The following is a 14,700-nucleotide window of genomic DNA, read 5'->3' on the forward strand; positions in this document are numbered from 1 at the left end:
ATGGATTAAAGACCTCAATATCAGTCCGAACACACTGAACCTGATAGAAGAGAAAGTGGGAAGTACTCTACAACACATGGGCACAGGAGATCACTTCCTACGTATAACCCCAGCAGCACAAACACTAAGGACATCATTGAATAAATGGGACCTCCTGAAACTGAGTAGCTTCTGTAAAGCAAAGGATACTGTCACTAAGACAAAAAGGCGACCCACTGACTGGGAGAAGATCTTCACCAACCCCGCAACTGACAAAGGTCTGATCTCCAAAATATATAAAGAACTCAAGAAACTAGACTTTAAAAGGCTAATTAACCCAATTATAAAATGGGGCACTGAACTGAAAAGAGAATTCTCAACAGAAGAAGTTCAAATGGCCAAAGGACACTTAAGGTCATGCTCAACTTCCTTAGCGATCAGGGAAATGCAAATCAAAACAACTTTAAGATACCATCTTACACCTGTCAGAATGGCTAAAATAAAAAAACACCAATGATAGCCTTTGCTGGAGAGGTTGTGGAGAAAGGGGTACACTCATCCATTGCTGGTGGGAATGCAAACTTGTGCAACCACTTTGGAAAGCAGTGTGGCGGTTTCTCAGGAAATTCGGGATCAACCTACCCCTGGACCCAGCAATACCACTCTTGCGAATATACCCAAGAGATGCCCTATCATACAACAAAAGTATATGCTCAACTATGTTCATAGCAGCATTGTTTGTAATAGCCAAAACCTGGAAACAACCTAGATGCCCTTCAATGGAAGAATGGATGAAGAAAGTATGGAATATATACATATTAGAGTACTACTCAGCAGTAAAAAACAATGACTTCTTGAATTTTGCATGCAAATGGATGGAAATAGAAAACACCATCCTGAGTGAGGTAAGCCAGACCCAAAAAGAGGAACAGGGGATGTACTCACTCATATTTGGTTTCTAGGTCATTAAGCCTATAATTCGTGATCCTAGAGAAGCTAAATAAGAAGGTGAACCCAAAGAAAAACATAGAGGCATCCTCCTGAATATTAACCTTCATCAGGCGATGAAAGGAGACAGAGGCAGAGACCCACGTTGGAGCACCGGACAGAAATCTCAAGGTCCAAATCAGGAGCAGAAGGAGAGAGAGCACGAGCAAGGAACTCAGGACCGCGAGGGGTGCACCCACACACTGAGACAATGGGGATATTCTATTGGGAACTCACCAAGGCCAGCTGGCCTGGGTCTGAAAAAGCATGGGATAAAACCAGACTCGCTGAACAGAGCGGACAATGAGGACTACTGAGAACTCAAGAACAATGGTAATGGGTTTTTGATCCTACTGCATGTACTGGCTTGGTGGGAGCCTAGGCAGTTTGGATGCTCACCTTAATAGACCTGGATGGAGGTGGGTGGTCCTTGGACTTCCCACAGGGCAGGGAACCTGATTGCTCTTCGGGCTGACGAGGGAGGGGGACTTGACTGGGGGAGGGGGAGGGAAATGGGGGGGCGGTGGCGGGGAGGAGGCAGAAATCTTTAATAAACAAATAAATTAATAAAAAAAAAAACCTCAGGATAGCCTAAACAATCCTGTACAATAAAAGAACTTCTGGAGGCATCACAATCCCTGACTTTAAACTCTACTACAGAGCTACAGTACTGAAAACAGCCTGGTATTGGCATAAGAACAGACAGGAGGATCAATAGAACCGAATAGAAGACCTGAAGATCAGTCCACTCATCTTCCAACACCTGATCTTTGATAAAGAAGCAAAAAATATCAAATGGAAAGAAGAAAGCATATTTAACAAGTGGTGCTGGCATAACTGGATATCAACATGTAGAAGAATGAAAATAGACCCATATCTATCACCATGCACAAAACTCAAGTCCAAATGGATCAAAGACCTCAGCATAAAGCCAGCCACACTGAACCTTATAGAAGAGAACGTGGGAAGTACACTTGAACGCACTGGCACAGGGAACCGCTTCCTAAATATAACCCCAGCAGCACAGACACTGAGAGAAACAATTAATAAATGGGACCTCCTGAAACTGAAAAGCTTCTGTAAAACAAAGGACATGGTCAACAAGACAAAATGACAGCCGACAGAATGAAAAAAGATCTTCACTAACCCTGTATCAGACAGAGGTCTGATCTCCAAAATATACAAAGAACTAAAGACTGGACACCAAAAAATCACATAATCCAATAAAAAAAAAAATGGAATACAGACCTAAACAGAGAACTCTCAACAGAGGAATCTAAAATGGCTAAAAGACACTTAAGGAAATGTTCAACATCTTTAGTCATCAGAGAAATGCAAATCAAAACAACTCTGAGATTCCATTTTACACCTGTAAGAATGGCCAAAATCAAAAACACTGAGGACAATTTATTCTGGGGAAACTGTGTGGAAAAGGGAACACTCCTGCATTGCTGGTGGGAATGTAAACTGGTACAACCCCTTTCGATGTCAGTGTGGCGATTTCTCAGAAAATTAGGAAACAATCTTCCTCAAGACCCAGTAATACCACTTGGGTATATATCCAAAGGATGCTCAATTGTGCCACAAGGACATGTGCTCAACCATGTTCATAGCAGCTTTGTTTGTCATAGCCAGAACCTGGAAACAACCTAAAGGCCCCTCCACAGAAGAATGGATAAGGAAAATGTGGTACATTTACACAGTTGAGTACTACACAGCAGAAAGAAATAACGACAGCTTGAATTTTGCAGGAAAATGGATGGAGCTAGAAAACATTATTTTGAGTGAGGTAACCCAGACACAGAAAGACAATTATCACATGTACTCACTCATAGGTGGTTTTTAACCATAAAGCAAAGAAAGCCAGCCTACAAACCACAATCCCAGGGAACTTAGACAACAATGTGGACACTAAGAGAGACTTACATAGATCTAATCTACATGGGAAGTAGAAAGTAAAAAAAGACAAGATGTCCTGAGTAAATTGGGAGCATGGGGACCTTGGGGGAGGGTTGAAGGAGATAGGGGAGAGGCAGGGAGGGGAGCAGAGAAAAGTGTAGAGCTCAATAAATATCAATTAAGAAAGAAAAAATAAAATGAAAATAAAAAGAGTTGCTGTGGTCATGGTGTCTCTTCATAGCAACAGAACACTGGCTAAGATATCAATCTTGAAACATTTATTTATAGACTGAAATTAAAAGTCTTAAAGTTTTCTAATGACATTCAAATGCCCAACTTTAATATCATTCTATTAACTTGAAATCAGACAAGTCAACTAACCTGTTTTCAGAAAACCAAACTTAAACAAAAAACTTGTGTGAGAATCAACGAAACAGAAGTCAATACAACTTCTCCTAGGAAAGCAAATTTGTGTTAATACAAGAAAGCCAATTAAAAAAAAAAAATAAGGCAAAAACTTAAGTTTGAAGCCAACGTAGGCTACATGGCAAGGCTCTGACCCAAAACACAAAAAGGGGAGGGGCTGGAGAGATGGCTCAGTGGTTGGGAGCACTGACTGCTCTTCCTGAGGTCCTGAGTTCAATTTCCAGCAACCACATGGTGGCTCACAGCCATCTATAATGAGACCTGGTGCCCCCTTCTGGCTTGCGGGCACACATGGAAGGAATGCTGTACACATAATAAATAAATAAATATTAAAAAAAAGAAGGGAAACAAAAACAAACAAACAAAAAACCAAAGAATACATAATAATCATAGATGCAGAAAAAGCAACGAGGAAAACCCAGCAATATCAGGATAACAATCCTTAATAAGTTAGCAATAAAAGGGAACTAACATCATCAAATCTGATAAATCATAACTTTGCTCTTAAAGTAAGAAACACGACAAGAATGTCCACTTTGCCAGTTCTACGCAATGCTGTGCAGGGTGTTCTAATCATTTTATTTACACAGGAAAAAGAAACAAATGGCTGAATTGGAAAGAAGTAAGATTCTATTTTAAGATGACAAGATCCAATATATAAAACATTCTGGGCTGGGGCTGGAGAGACGGCTGGGTGGATAAAAATGCTTGGTGGATTAGCCTGACGATCTGAGTTACATCCTTGATCCCACAGTGAAGGAGAAACCTGACCTCTCAGGTTCTCTCACCTCCACACACACCTGGTAGTACCCAGTCAGTCTGTCAGTCTGTCTCTCTCACACACACATACCACAAACCTAATAATTAATTAAAAATAAAAAATAAAATTCTGGGCTGAGGAGGTAGTGAAGCTTTCTAGTGCTTGCTCAGCACTCCCAGAGTCCTGGGTTCGATCCTCAGCACTTCATAACTTCACAAGCTCAAGGTCATTCCTGATTACACACCAGGCCTGAGGCCAGCCTGAGTTACATATGACCCCATCTCAAAGGACGGAAAAGCAAGACAGGGCAATTTCATTTACAATAACGAGTACTTTAAAATCATAACTTCTTAGCAACAAATTTAACCTACATATAGTTTTTGTCCTCTGTAAATATAGCACAGTCCAGCAAAATTAAAGACATACACATATGAGATCTCATCCTATATTCATGGGTTAGATGACAAGAGTTCCCAAATTTATCAATAATTTAATATGCTCCCTATAAGAATTCAGCTGCTCTTCTGTGTTTTTTTGTTTTGTTTTTGGTAAGAGACCTTAAAACTATATGAAAATGCATGGACTCAGAAGAGTAAATTATCTTTAAAAAGATCAAAGACAAAAGACTCACACTTGTCAACTTCAAAACTCATCACAAAGTCACAGTATTCCAGAAATATTGTATGTAAGGAGAGACACACAGGTGAATGGAACAGAGCTGAGACTTCTCCAGTGAACTTTGACATTTCTAGTCAATTCTATGTGTCATATGGTAGTCTTTAATGAGTGGTAGTGGGATAGTAGGTATTCACATGTAAAAAAATGAAGTTTGACACATTAGTTCAAAAAGAATGGTAACTCTAAATGTAAAATTAACACTTTTAAGACTCAGAACATATAAGACAAACACTTGTGGCCTTGGATTAGGTAATAGCTTTTCAGACAAAGGCAAAAGCACAAACAACAAAAGTATATAAATAATGGGTTTCATCAAATTTAGGTCTATGCTATAAGCTTCAGAAACCATTAAGAAAGTGAAAAGAAGCAGGGCATTGTTGCACGCACCTTTAATCCCAGCACTTGTGAGGCCAAGACAGGCAGATCTCTGAGTTCAAGGCCAGTCGGGTGTCCAGAGTGAGTTCCAGAGCCAGAGCTACAGTGATACTCTGTCTATGAAACTGGCAAAGTATCTGACAAACATCTTCATAAGACAGACCCAAATAGCCAACAGGCACATCAAGAGAAAGATCAATATCAACTTCTGAAGAAATTAAAGCCACAATGAAAACCACATCACAGTCACCTGGGAAAGGGACAAAGTGTTAGTGAAGAACATTGGACCCTTCCATATTTGGTGATGAAAAATAGTACAACTGCTTTGGAAAACACTTTGCAGCTTCTCGAAAGTCTAGGCGTAAAGCTCGCATGTGATTCAGGAATTTTATCCCTAGATAGACACCAAAGAAATGAAAACATAGGGGCTGTAAAGATGGCTCAGCAGTTAAGAGCACTGGCTGTTCTTTGTGAGGACCCGGGTTCAATTCCCAGCACCCACATGGCAGCTCACAACTGTCTGTAACTCCAGTTCTAGGTATCTGACACCCTCACACAGATGTATACAGGCAAAACACTAGAGTACATTAATAAATAAATAAATCTTACAAAAAAAAAGAAATGAAAACATGTACCTACAGAATCCCGAGAACAATTGCTCATAGCAGAAAAAAACAAAATGTCTTCCAGTTGATGAATGAATAAATATGGTTTTATTATTGCTATTAATACTATTCAACAATGAAAAGTAGTAAAGCATTAATGAATCTATCAACACAGATGAGTCTTGCCATCAGGCTAGCTGAAAAAGTTCAGTCACAAAGAGCTCACATTGCACATTCCATTTATAAGAGAGGTGATGAATAGGCTAATTTACACACAGATTAGGCTAATGGTTATCTAGGATTAGAAAGGGATTTTTGGAGTGGGAAGACTTGAGAGTGACAGTCATTATGGATCCCTTCTGTTTTATTGTTAACGTTTTTAATTAGTAGCAATCACGTAAGAGTTGGCTGTCATAAAGGCAGCTCGCGTGAGGCCAGGAAGCCTTGCATTGTGCTTCCTAGAGAGCAATACATCAGGATGGCTAAAAGTGACCCCAAGAGACCAAAAGGCTTATGGCTGCTTATGCACCCTTTATATAGAAAGGCAGAGAAGATCACAGAAGAAAAGCTAGATGTTCTCAATATTGCAGGATTTCCTAAGTGCTCTGAGAAATGGAGACAATGCCCGGGCAGGGAATTTAAAACTGATGAAACGGCAAAGTTGGACGAAACATGCTACATTTGGGAAATGAAGGACTGTGGGCCAATCTGCAGGGGGCCTGAAGGAAAAGGCCACTATTGCTGCCCACAGATCATTGTCTGAATACTTCTTTTGTTCAGAATTCAGACCCAAGATCAAAGCCACAAATCCTGGAATCTCTAATGTAGACGTGGTTAAAACAAAAGAAAAACAACAACAGTTGAGTGAGACACCAAACAGTTTAAGTAGCAGAGAAAAGCAGCCATGCATCAGTAAGGCGGGGAGGCAGAGGGAGACACACAAGAAGGATGATCTGAGGACAAGTCAGAGACAGTCTCATGGTAAAAAGGGTCTTACTGAATTTGTTCACAAAACGGTGAAAGAACAAGATGAGGAGCGGCAACAGGAGGAAGGAGGGAAAACAACTATTTTATTTGGCTTAATTTCTTTGAGTCAGTCTCACGCAGACCAGCTGGTCTCAAACTCCTGATCCTTCTGCATCAGCCTCTCCATAGTACTGGGATTATAGGTATGTACCACCACGCTCAGCTAAAAAATGTTTATTTGTCTTCTTGCAAATACCACAGAGGGGAGAGCCAGGATCCAAACATCTTATTTGAGTTGTGTTTACTGTCTTCATTGGGTTTAATGTAGAATCTAGTCAGTCACTGCCCCCAGCTTCTCAAAGCCTTCAGTTTACTTAAAGTGGACACATATGTCTGGCGCTCCTGAAACTGTATCAAATTTGTACATGTTTCCAAACATTTTAAAATGAAAAGGTACTCTTGTGTTCTCCTTACTCTGCAATTTGCTTTTGATATGACAAGGCATTTTGAAGATGTTTCTGGCATTTTGCTTTCAGTTTGTGAGGTGATATTAGCATGGTTACTGGCTGAAAACTCTGAGTTGAAAATTGTAAATACCCGTAGTTTGTAAAGTAAACAAAAACAAAGTCTTGATGCTCCTTGCTTGGCATGGGGAAGATCCCTTTCGGAAGGGCTGTAGCTCAAGGTGTGCACTGTGAGGCTAAATCTGTTGACACAGGGATGGCTCCCAGTAGCTTCAGGTTGTCTTGCTGCCTTTCTATGTGACACAACATTCTGCTGACATTTTTTAGCTGTGAAAAAGAGAAGCTAGCATGAGAAGTGTTTGGTTTTTTAAGTTTTGCAAAGTAGATATACATTAGTTTTTAGATAAACTGCAGAATTCTTCATTGTTAGCAAAGAAACATCTCATCAACGCCATGTTCAAGAACCCTCTGTACCTAAGCATAATTTTTGTATGCTTTAGCTGCAGTGTTTTTGAAGCTAAAAAATTACATATTAAAAAAGTCACATTGCAGGGAGGTGGTAGTGCATGCCTTTAATCCCAGCACTCAGGAGGCAGAGGCAGGTGGATCTCTGTGAGTTTGAGGCCAGCCTGATCTACAACAGCTAGTTCCAGGACAGGCTCCAAAGCTACAGAGAAAATCCTGTCTCAGAAAATCAAACCAACCAACCAACCAAAAACAAAAAAATAAATTAAAAATCACATCAACTAGGAGCTGGGGAAATGACTCAATGGTTAAGAGCACATAATGTTCTTGCAAAAGACCTGAGTTCAATTCCCAGCACCCACATCAGACAGCTCACAACTCCAGTTCCAGGTGATCTGATAGCCCTCGGACTCACCCCCTGATAAATAATAATTAAAATTTAAAAATAAAATGGCTTAAAAAAGATTTTTTTTTTAAAAAAAAATCACATAAACTAAACTAGCATTGTACACATTTTAAGTGTACAGTTCAGCAATTAAGCATATTCACACTTTGTGAAACAGACTTCTAGGGCATTTTCATCCAGGAAAACTAAAACTCTATGCCATTACATGACAACGCCTCACGTCCTCTTAACGCCAGCTTCCACAAAGTACCACTTTACTATTTCTTTTATTTATTTATTTATTTATTTATTTATTTATTTATTTATTTATTTATTTATTATGTATACAATATTCTGTGTGTGTGTCTGCAGGTCAGAAGAGGGCGCCAGACATCATTACAGATGGTTGTGAGCCACCATGTGGTTGCCAGAATTGAACTCAGGACCTTTGGAAGAGCAGGTAATGCTCTTAACCACTGAGCCATCTCTCCAGCCCTCCACTTTACTATTTCTGAGAACCTGACTACTTTCTGAAGCTCCCATGTACAGCACTGTAATACTTGTCTTTGGTGATTGCTTTATTTCACTTAGCACAGCGTTGGTTGCAACATGGGACAGGAATCTTTTCTGAAGCCTGAGAACCCTTCTGCCGCAAGTGCGCACAGACTGTTAACCCTCCATTCATCCACACACATACGGCTGTTCTGAGTGATGTTACTACAAGTGAAGTGTGCAAGCCTGCTTCAGATAGGATTTCTGGTGCTTTCACACTTCTGGGTGGAAGCAGAACTGCTAGATCATGGAGTCTTCTTTAAAAATGGTTGTGAATGGACTAAAAGCCACTGGGCTGTGTATTTTAAATTGGTGACCTATTTATAGGAAATCATATCTAAATAGAACTATTAAAATATAATTTGTTAACAACAAATAAAATATATACTTACTTCAAGGATTCTGATCAAACTGGACAATTAATTAATATAGTTAAATAACTTGTTAATCTTCTCATTCATGTAACTTAGACTCTTTTTCAATAGCCTGCCTAGAAGTGAAGGCCTTTGTTTATTTTTTTGTGACATAGTCTAAGTGCTGTTCTTTAAATTAATTAATTTTTAATTCATGTGCACTGGTGTTTTGCCTGCATGCATGTCTATGTGAAGGTATTGTATTTCCTGAAATTGGTGTTACAGACAATTGTGAGCTGCCACGTAGGTGCCAGGAATCGAACCTGGGTCCTCTGGAAGAGCAGTCAAGAAATAATGTGAAAAAATAACAAATTTATAATAACCACGGCAATATTTATTTCCTTTGTTTTAGGTACGTCATTCAGGACATTTTTTTTTTTTTAAGACAAATGAAGCAGAACTTTACTCCTTGATCTCATGTATATCTTTTGGAATTTAATCATCAGCACTGGGGGTGGGGGCAGAGGCAGGAGGATCTCTGAGTTCAAGGACAGCCTGGTCTGCAGAATGAGTGAGTTCCAGGACAGCCAGGGCTACAGAGAAATCATGTCTTGGAAAAAAGAAAAAAATTTAATCATAATTATTTCACATAAAAGATATTAAAAAGTTAGAGTTTGACTTTTTGGCAGTAAAAATTATATAGTTGTAATAAATCAGGGCTGAAGAGAAGACTCGGCAGCTACAAACACTAGCTGTTTTTTCAAAGGACCCAGGTTCAGTATTCTCTGCACTCCCTTGGCACATAACAACATCTCTAACTCCAGCCCCTGGGGATCTGATGCCTTCGTCTGGTCTCCAAAGGCAACGTACACACACAGCACACAGACATACATTCAGGTAAACACTCATATACATAAAGTAAAAAAAAACTCAAAAAGTTAGAATAAAAATGAAATTAAAAAGTCCTGTCTTCAATGTCACTGACTGAGAAAAAAGGTAATAACTTAAAAAGTAAAAGAAGCAGGAGGAAAAAATCATTTTAAAGTATACCAAATCCAAACTTGCTTCACCTCTAATTACTATACAAAAGCAGAAAAGCCAACAGCAATACAGACAACCATTAGTGCTAGAAGCCCGTTCCTCTTCTGCTTCATCCTGACACTTTCAATACTGTCAAGACTCAAAAGCACAATTTTAGCAGGACGAGAGTAATATAACCTCAAAGACTTCTCATGAGTTTCTCTAATTAGACAAAGAACACTAAATGAACATTTAAAAAAAGCCAGCAAAAACTAAGAAACACTACTTTCTAATCACTTTTAAAATAATGGTTCCAGTGGTTCATATTAAATGCGAGACAAGTTTGGCATTCAACTTTCCGTGCTGGTCCCAAGGCAGATACCTAGCTATAGACAATTACTATGTGGGACTGGTTTCCTTCAGCTAATAATACATCTTATACACTTTAACAGCTTTCCTGAATCATTTTTTGTGTGGTTGATTGTAAAGGAAGGTGGAAATACTACCAGTCATTGGCACTGATTTCAGACTCTTATTGTAGACTTTTTTTTGAAGTCCGTCTATGTACAGAAGCAAAATTACGAATAGCATTTCGAAGAGTCGCGTTCCCCTCAGAGATATCAGAAGAGTTGATGACTGAATGTAAGGCCCGATTATATGCTGCAAATGAAGGATTGCACAACAATGAATAAAGTCAGATTCTATACAACTCTCCTACTTATTTTTCCTATCAGTAACACTTCTTTACCCATAATGCCACTGAATAAATGTTTATTGAATACTTAGAATAGAGCAAGCACTCTGTAAGCAAAGGAAAGAGAATACAGAAAATGGCAGCAGAGTTAAAGTTGCAGGGCAGTACTTCCACACACCACAGGCACGAACAAACGGTCACAATAATAGGAGACAGATATGAACCAACAAATAGGGAACACTGGATGGATTTGAGAAGCTGTGCCATTTAAAGTGGGCTTTGGGGATTGACAGAAGGAGAGAAAAGCAGGCATTACAGGTAGAGAACAAAGCGGATGAGATGCAGAAGTGTACGAAGAAGTTTGGTGAGGCTGCAGTGTGGCCTGAGACCAAAGAGAAGTACATAAAATATATCATGCTTTCACTGTTATGAGGAGAACTTTTAAAGTAAGGGAATGATAAGATTCATAGGATGGACACATTCATATCACAGAGATGAAGCACACCAACAATGGAAACACTGGCAACATTTTCAGTGTTATGTGAGGCTGACCGAGCTCCTATGTTCTGTAAGTCCATTTAGTGATGGACAAGAAACATTAGCAACTACAAGAATGATTCTATTCTCTCAGGTTGGGACAGTTTTTTGTTTGTTTGTTTGTTTGTTTTTCCAGACAGGGTTTGTCTATGTAACAGTCCTGGAATTAAGCTTTGTAGACTAGGCTGGCCTCTGACTTATAGAGATCTGCCTACCTCTGCTTCCCAAGTGCTGGGATTAAAGGTCTGTGCCATCACGGCTTGGCTACTTGGGACTCTTGACAGAGGTCCTTATCCTTCTCTGTTTCACCAGCGGAATAAACAGTCGAATGATGTGGGATTCCCCTCTGTATGCTGTGAATATGTTTTATTGTCATTGGTTAATAAAAAAGCTGTTTTGGCCAGTGGCTTAGCAGAATAGAGCAAGGCACGAATTCTAAGCAGACAGAAGAAGAAAGAAGGCAGAGTCAGTGAGACGCCATGTAGCTCCTACTTGGAACCTTGCTGGTAGGCCACAACCTCATGATGATGCACAGATTAATAGAGATGGGTTAATTTAAGATATAAGAGCTAGCAGGCAATATGCCTAAGGGATTGGTCAAGCAGTGTTGCAATTAATATAGTTTCAGTGTGATTATTTCAGATCTGGGTGGCCAGAAAATGAATGAACAGCCTCTGCCTAGAGCCTAATATGGATATACGCTTGTAAGTTTTTATTAGACACAATTAAAATATGCGAATAACACTCTTAATTTAGCCATAAAGGACAAACTCTTAATAATGTTCAACTAGGGGAAGATCTGGAGCCCAAGTCCTCTTATATATAATGTAATGAGTTGGAAATGCTTCTCTATCATAAAAAGGACTAACCAGAAATGAAACTATAACAATTTTCATTGTCTCACATAGTTGTTTTATAAAGGTATATATAAAATTCTCTTATATATAAATATATAGTAAGTTCTTAAATTCTAAATAACCATAATCACTATACACACACACACACACACACACAATTTTAATTACTATTAGGACTTAATAGTAATTCCTTAAGATACTTACCTCTGTAGTTTTTATAGAAAATGCAATTGTTGGCGCAGGTATCAGGATGAGCATCCCAAAAATCAGGACCACAACAACATAATGGAGGCAAAGTAATATTATACAGCTTCATTTTCTCCTGGACCTGGGCTCGCAAAGCTTCTACATATCTATAAAAGTACAGTGTGGTCAGGTCAATCAACTACTAGGAGAACAAGCACAAATCCTGATTTTATACTGCTTTTCACTGCTCTGTACCCCGACTCTTCCTATGTAGTAGGAAATAGCACAACACAGTGCTAGTCTCAAGATGTACTAGCCAGCCGGGCGGTGGTGGCGCACGCCTTTAATCCCAGCACTCGGGAGGCAGAGGCAGGCGGATCTCTGGGAGTTCGAGGCCAGCCTGGTCTACAAGAGCTAGTTCCAGGACAGGCTCCAAAACCACAGAGAAACCCTGTCTCGAAAAACCAGAAAAAAAAAAAAAAAAAAAAAGATGTACTAGCCAATCAAACAGCAATGGAGTATCCAACCTAAATGAGGAAAAGTAAATGAGAAGACAAATCAAAAGTGTCTGTCTTTCTTTCTCTCTCTTTGGTTTTGAAACAGGGTTTCTGTATGTGGCCCTGGCTGTCCTGGAACTTGCTCTGTACACCAGGCTAACTTCTAACTCAAAGATCCTCTTGTTTCTGCCTCCTGAGTGCTGGGATTAAAGGTGTGTGCACCACCACTGCCTAGCTACACCAAGTCTCTTAAGGAATATGAGAAAGCCTACTTTCTGTCTCTTCTAGAGCCAGAATTTCATACAGAATGTTTAAATTCACCTTACATATTCTTTTTCTCTCTGGTGCTGTTTCTCTCTGGCTCCTTTCATTTCTTCAAGCTGTAGCTGGGCTAAGACATCACTTATCTTCTGCTCTGAACAAGGCTCTTCACGACAGTGCGCTCTCAGGAGCCTCTGCTCTTCAGCATGGCGCTGCTGCTCTTTCCTTCTCTTAATTCTGAAAATGAAACAAAACATATTTAGGAATTTTTAAAAGCTGTTATTTAAAATTAGCTTCCTTATACAAATAACTCAAGAAGTTCACTCAAAAAAGGACAACACAAAATCAATTTAGCAACCCAAGAACTATTTATTTATTTATTTATTTATTTATTTATTTATTTATTTAGAAACCGTTTCTCTGTATAGCTCTGGCTGTCCTTGAACTCACAGAGATCTGCCTGCCTCTGCCTCCCTAGTGCTAGGATTAAAGGTGTGCCCTCCCTCATGCCCGCAAGAGCATTTTAAAAAGTGTTTGTGCTGGCTGACCTGAGTTTATATATGTATGTTGGGGTTTTGCTTGCATATATGTCTGTGTGAGAATTGCCACATCCTCTGGAATTGGAGTAACAGACAGGTGTGAACTGTCATGTGGGAACTGAGAATTGAATTGGGGTCCTTTGGAAGAAAGGCCAGAATGGTCAGTGCTCTTAACCACTGAGCCATTCTCCAGCCCCGAGTTTATCTTCTAATCTATATAAATTGCCTCTCAAAGGGAAACGAGAAGTTGCCAGTAAGACATTTTCTGTTAGAATCCCAGCACAAGAACAGGCTCAGGTTAAAACTGGTAGGCAGGACATTTGCCACTATCAAAATGCTTTAACAGGTACAGATTTGTCCTCACATCAAAGAAACTTAAAGGCAAACACAATAAAATGAAATAAACAACAGCTTTCATGACACTAATATCAACCACAAAACCACAGTTGTCCCTAGAAGATGACAGACAAAAAAGCAATTCCAATTACTGCCAACCTTCAAATATTGCTAACCTAGGCAATATTGCAGGGGGAGGAGAATTCAAATGGAACCTGGTAGATTTGAGTAAAACACATTGTAATAGCAATATATTTACCAACCTAAAGGTAAAAAACACAATGTTAAATATTGTCTTAGGGTTTCTACTGTGATAAACACCATAACCAAAAGCAAGTTTCGGGAGGAAAGGGTCTGTTTTGCATCTTATAACTCGGAAGTCACAGTCCATCAGTGAGGGCAGTAACTCAAGGCAGGAACCTAGAGGCAGAGATAGGAGCAGAAGCCATGGAGGAAGGCTAATTATTGGCTTTCGTCTCCTGGCTTGCTCAGACTGCTCTCTTAAATAATTTAGGCCCACCTGTCCAAAGTTAGCACCACCTACAGTGAGGTGGGCCCTCCCACATCCATCATTAATCAAGAAAATATGCCAAAGACTTACCTATAGGCTAACCTTACAGAGGCATTTTCTCAATTAGATTCCCTTTACCAAGATGTGTCTAAGTTTGTGTTACACTGAAAAAAAAAAACCCAAACAGTACAGATATCCAACCAAAAATTACCAAGTGTGGTGGTTTAAATGAGAATGGCCCCCACAGGGTCACAAATTTCAAGGGACACAAATTTCAAGTGCCACCAGGGAGTGGCACTATTTCAAAAGATTAGGAGGTATGGCCCTAGAAATTATTTAACTGAGGATGTGTTTTGATTTTCAAAAAT

At 39.5% G+C, this 14,700-nt stretch overlaps 1 protein-coding gene across 3 annotated transcripts in view; it reads right to left on the reverse strand.

Moving 5' to 3' along the window:
* Positions 1-7,449: 7,449 nt before the first annotated feature.
* The window catches only part of Ccdc15 (coiled-coil domain containing 15), a 72,284-nt gene continuing 65,033 nt past the window's right edge, over positions 7,450-14,700 (reverse strand). For all 3 annotated transcript variants that reach the window (XM_057768198.1, XM_057768197.1, XM_057768196.1), the window contains 4 exons: positions 13,007-13,183; positions 12,207-12,355; positions 10,421-10,574; positions 7,450-7,466 (listed from right to left, as the gene is read on the reverse strand). In XM_057768198.1, the coding sequence (XP_057624181.1) occupies positions 10,447-10,574; positions 12,207-12,355; positions 13,007-13,183 (454 nt within the window). In that variant the 3' untranslated portion in view covers positions 7,450-7,466; positions 10,421-10,446. The remainder of the gene's footprint in view (positions 7,467-10,420; positions 10,575-12,206; positions 12,356-13,006; positions 13,184-14,700) is intronic.

Source organism: Chionomys nivalis, chromosome 4 (genome assembly GCF_950005125.1).
Source record: "Chionomys nivalis chromosome 4, mChiNiv1.1, whole genome shotgun sequence".
In the NCBI taxonomy this organism is placed as follows: Eukaryota; Metazoa; Chordata; class Mammalia; order Rodentia; family Cricetidae; genus Chionomys; species Chionomys nivalis.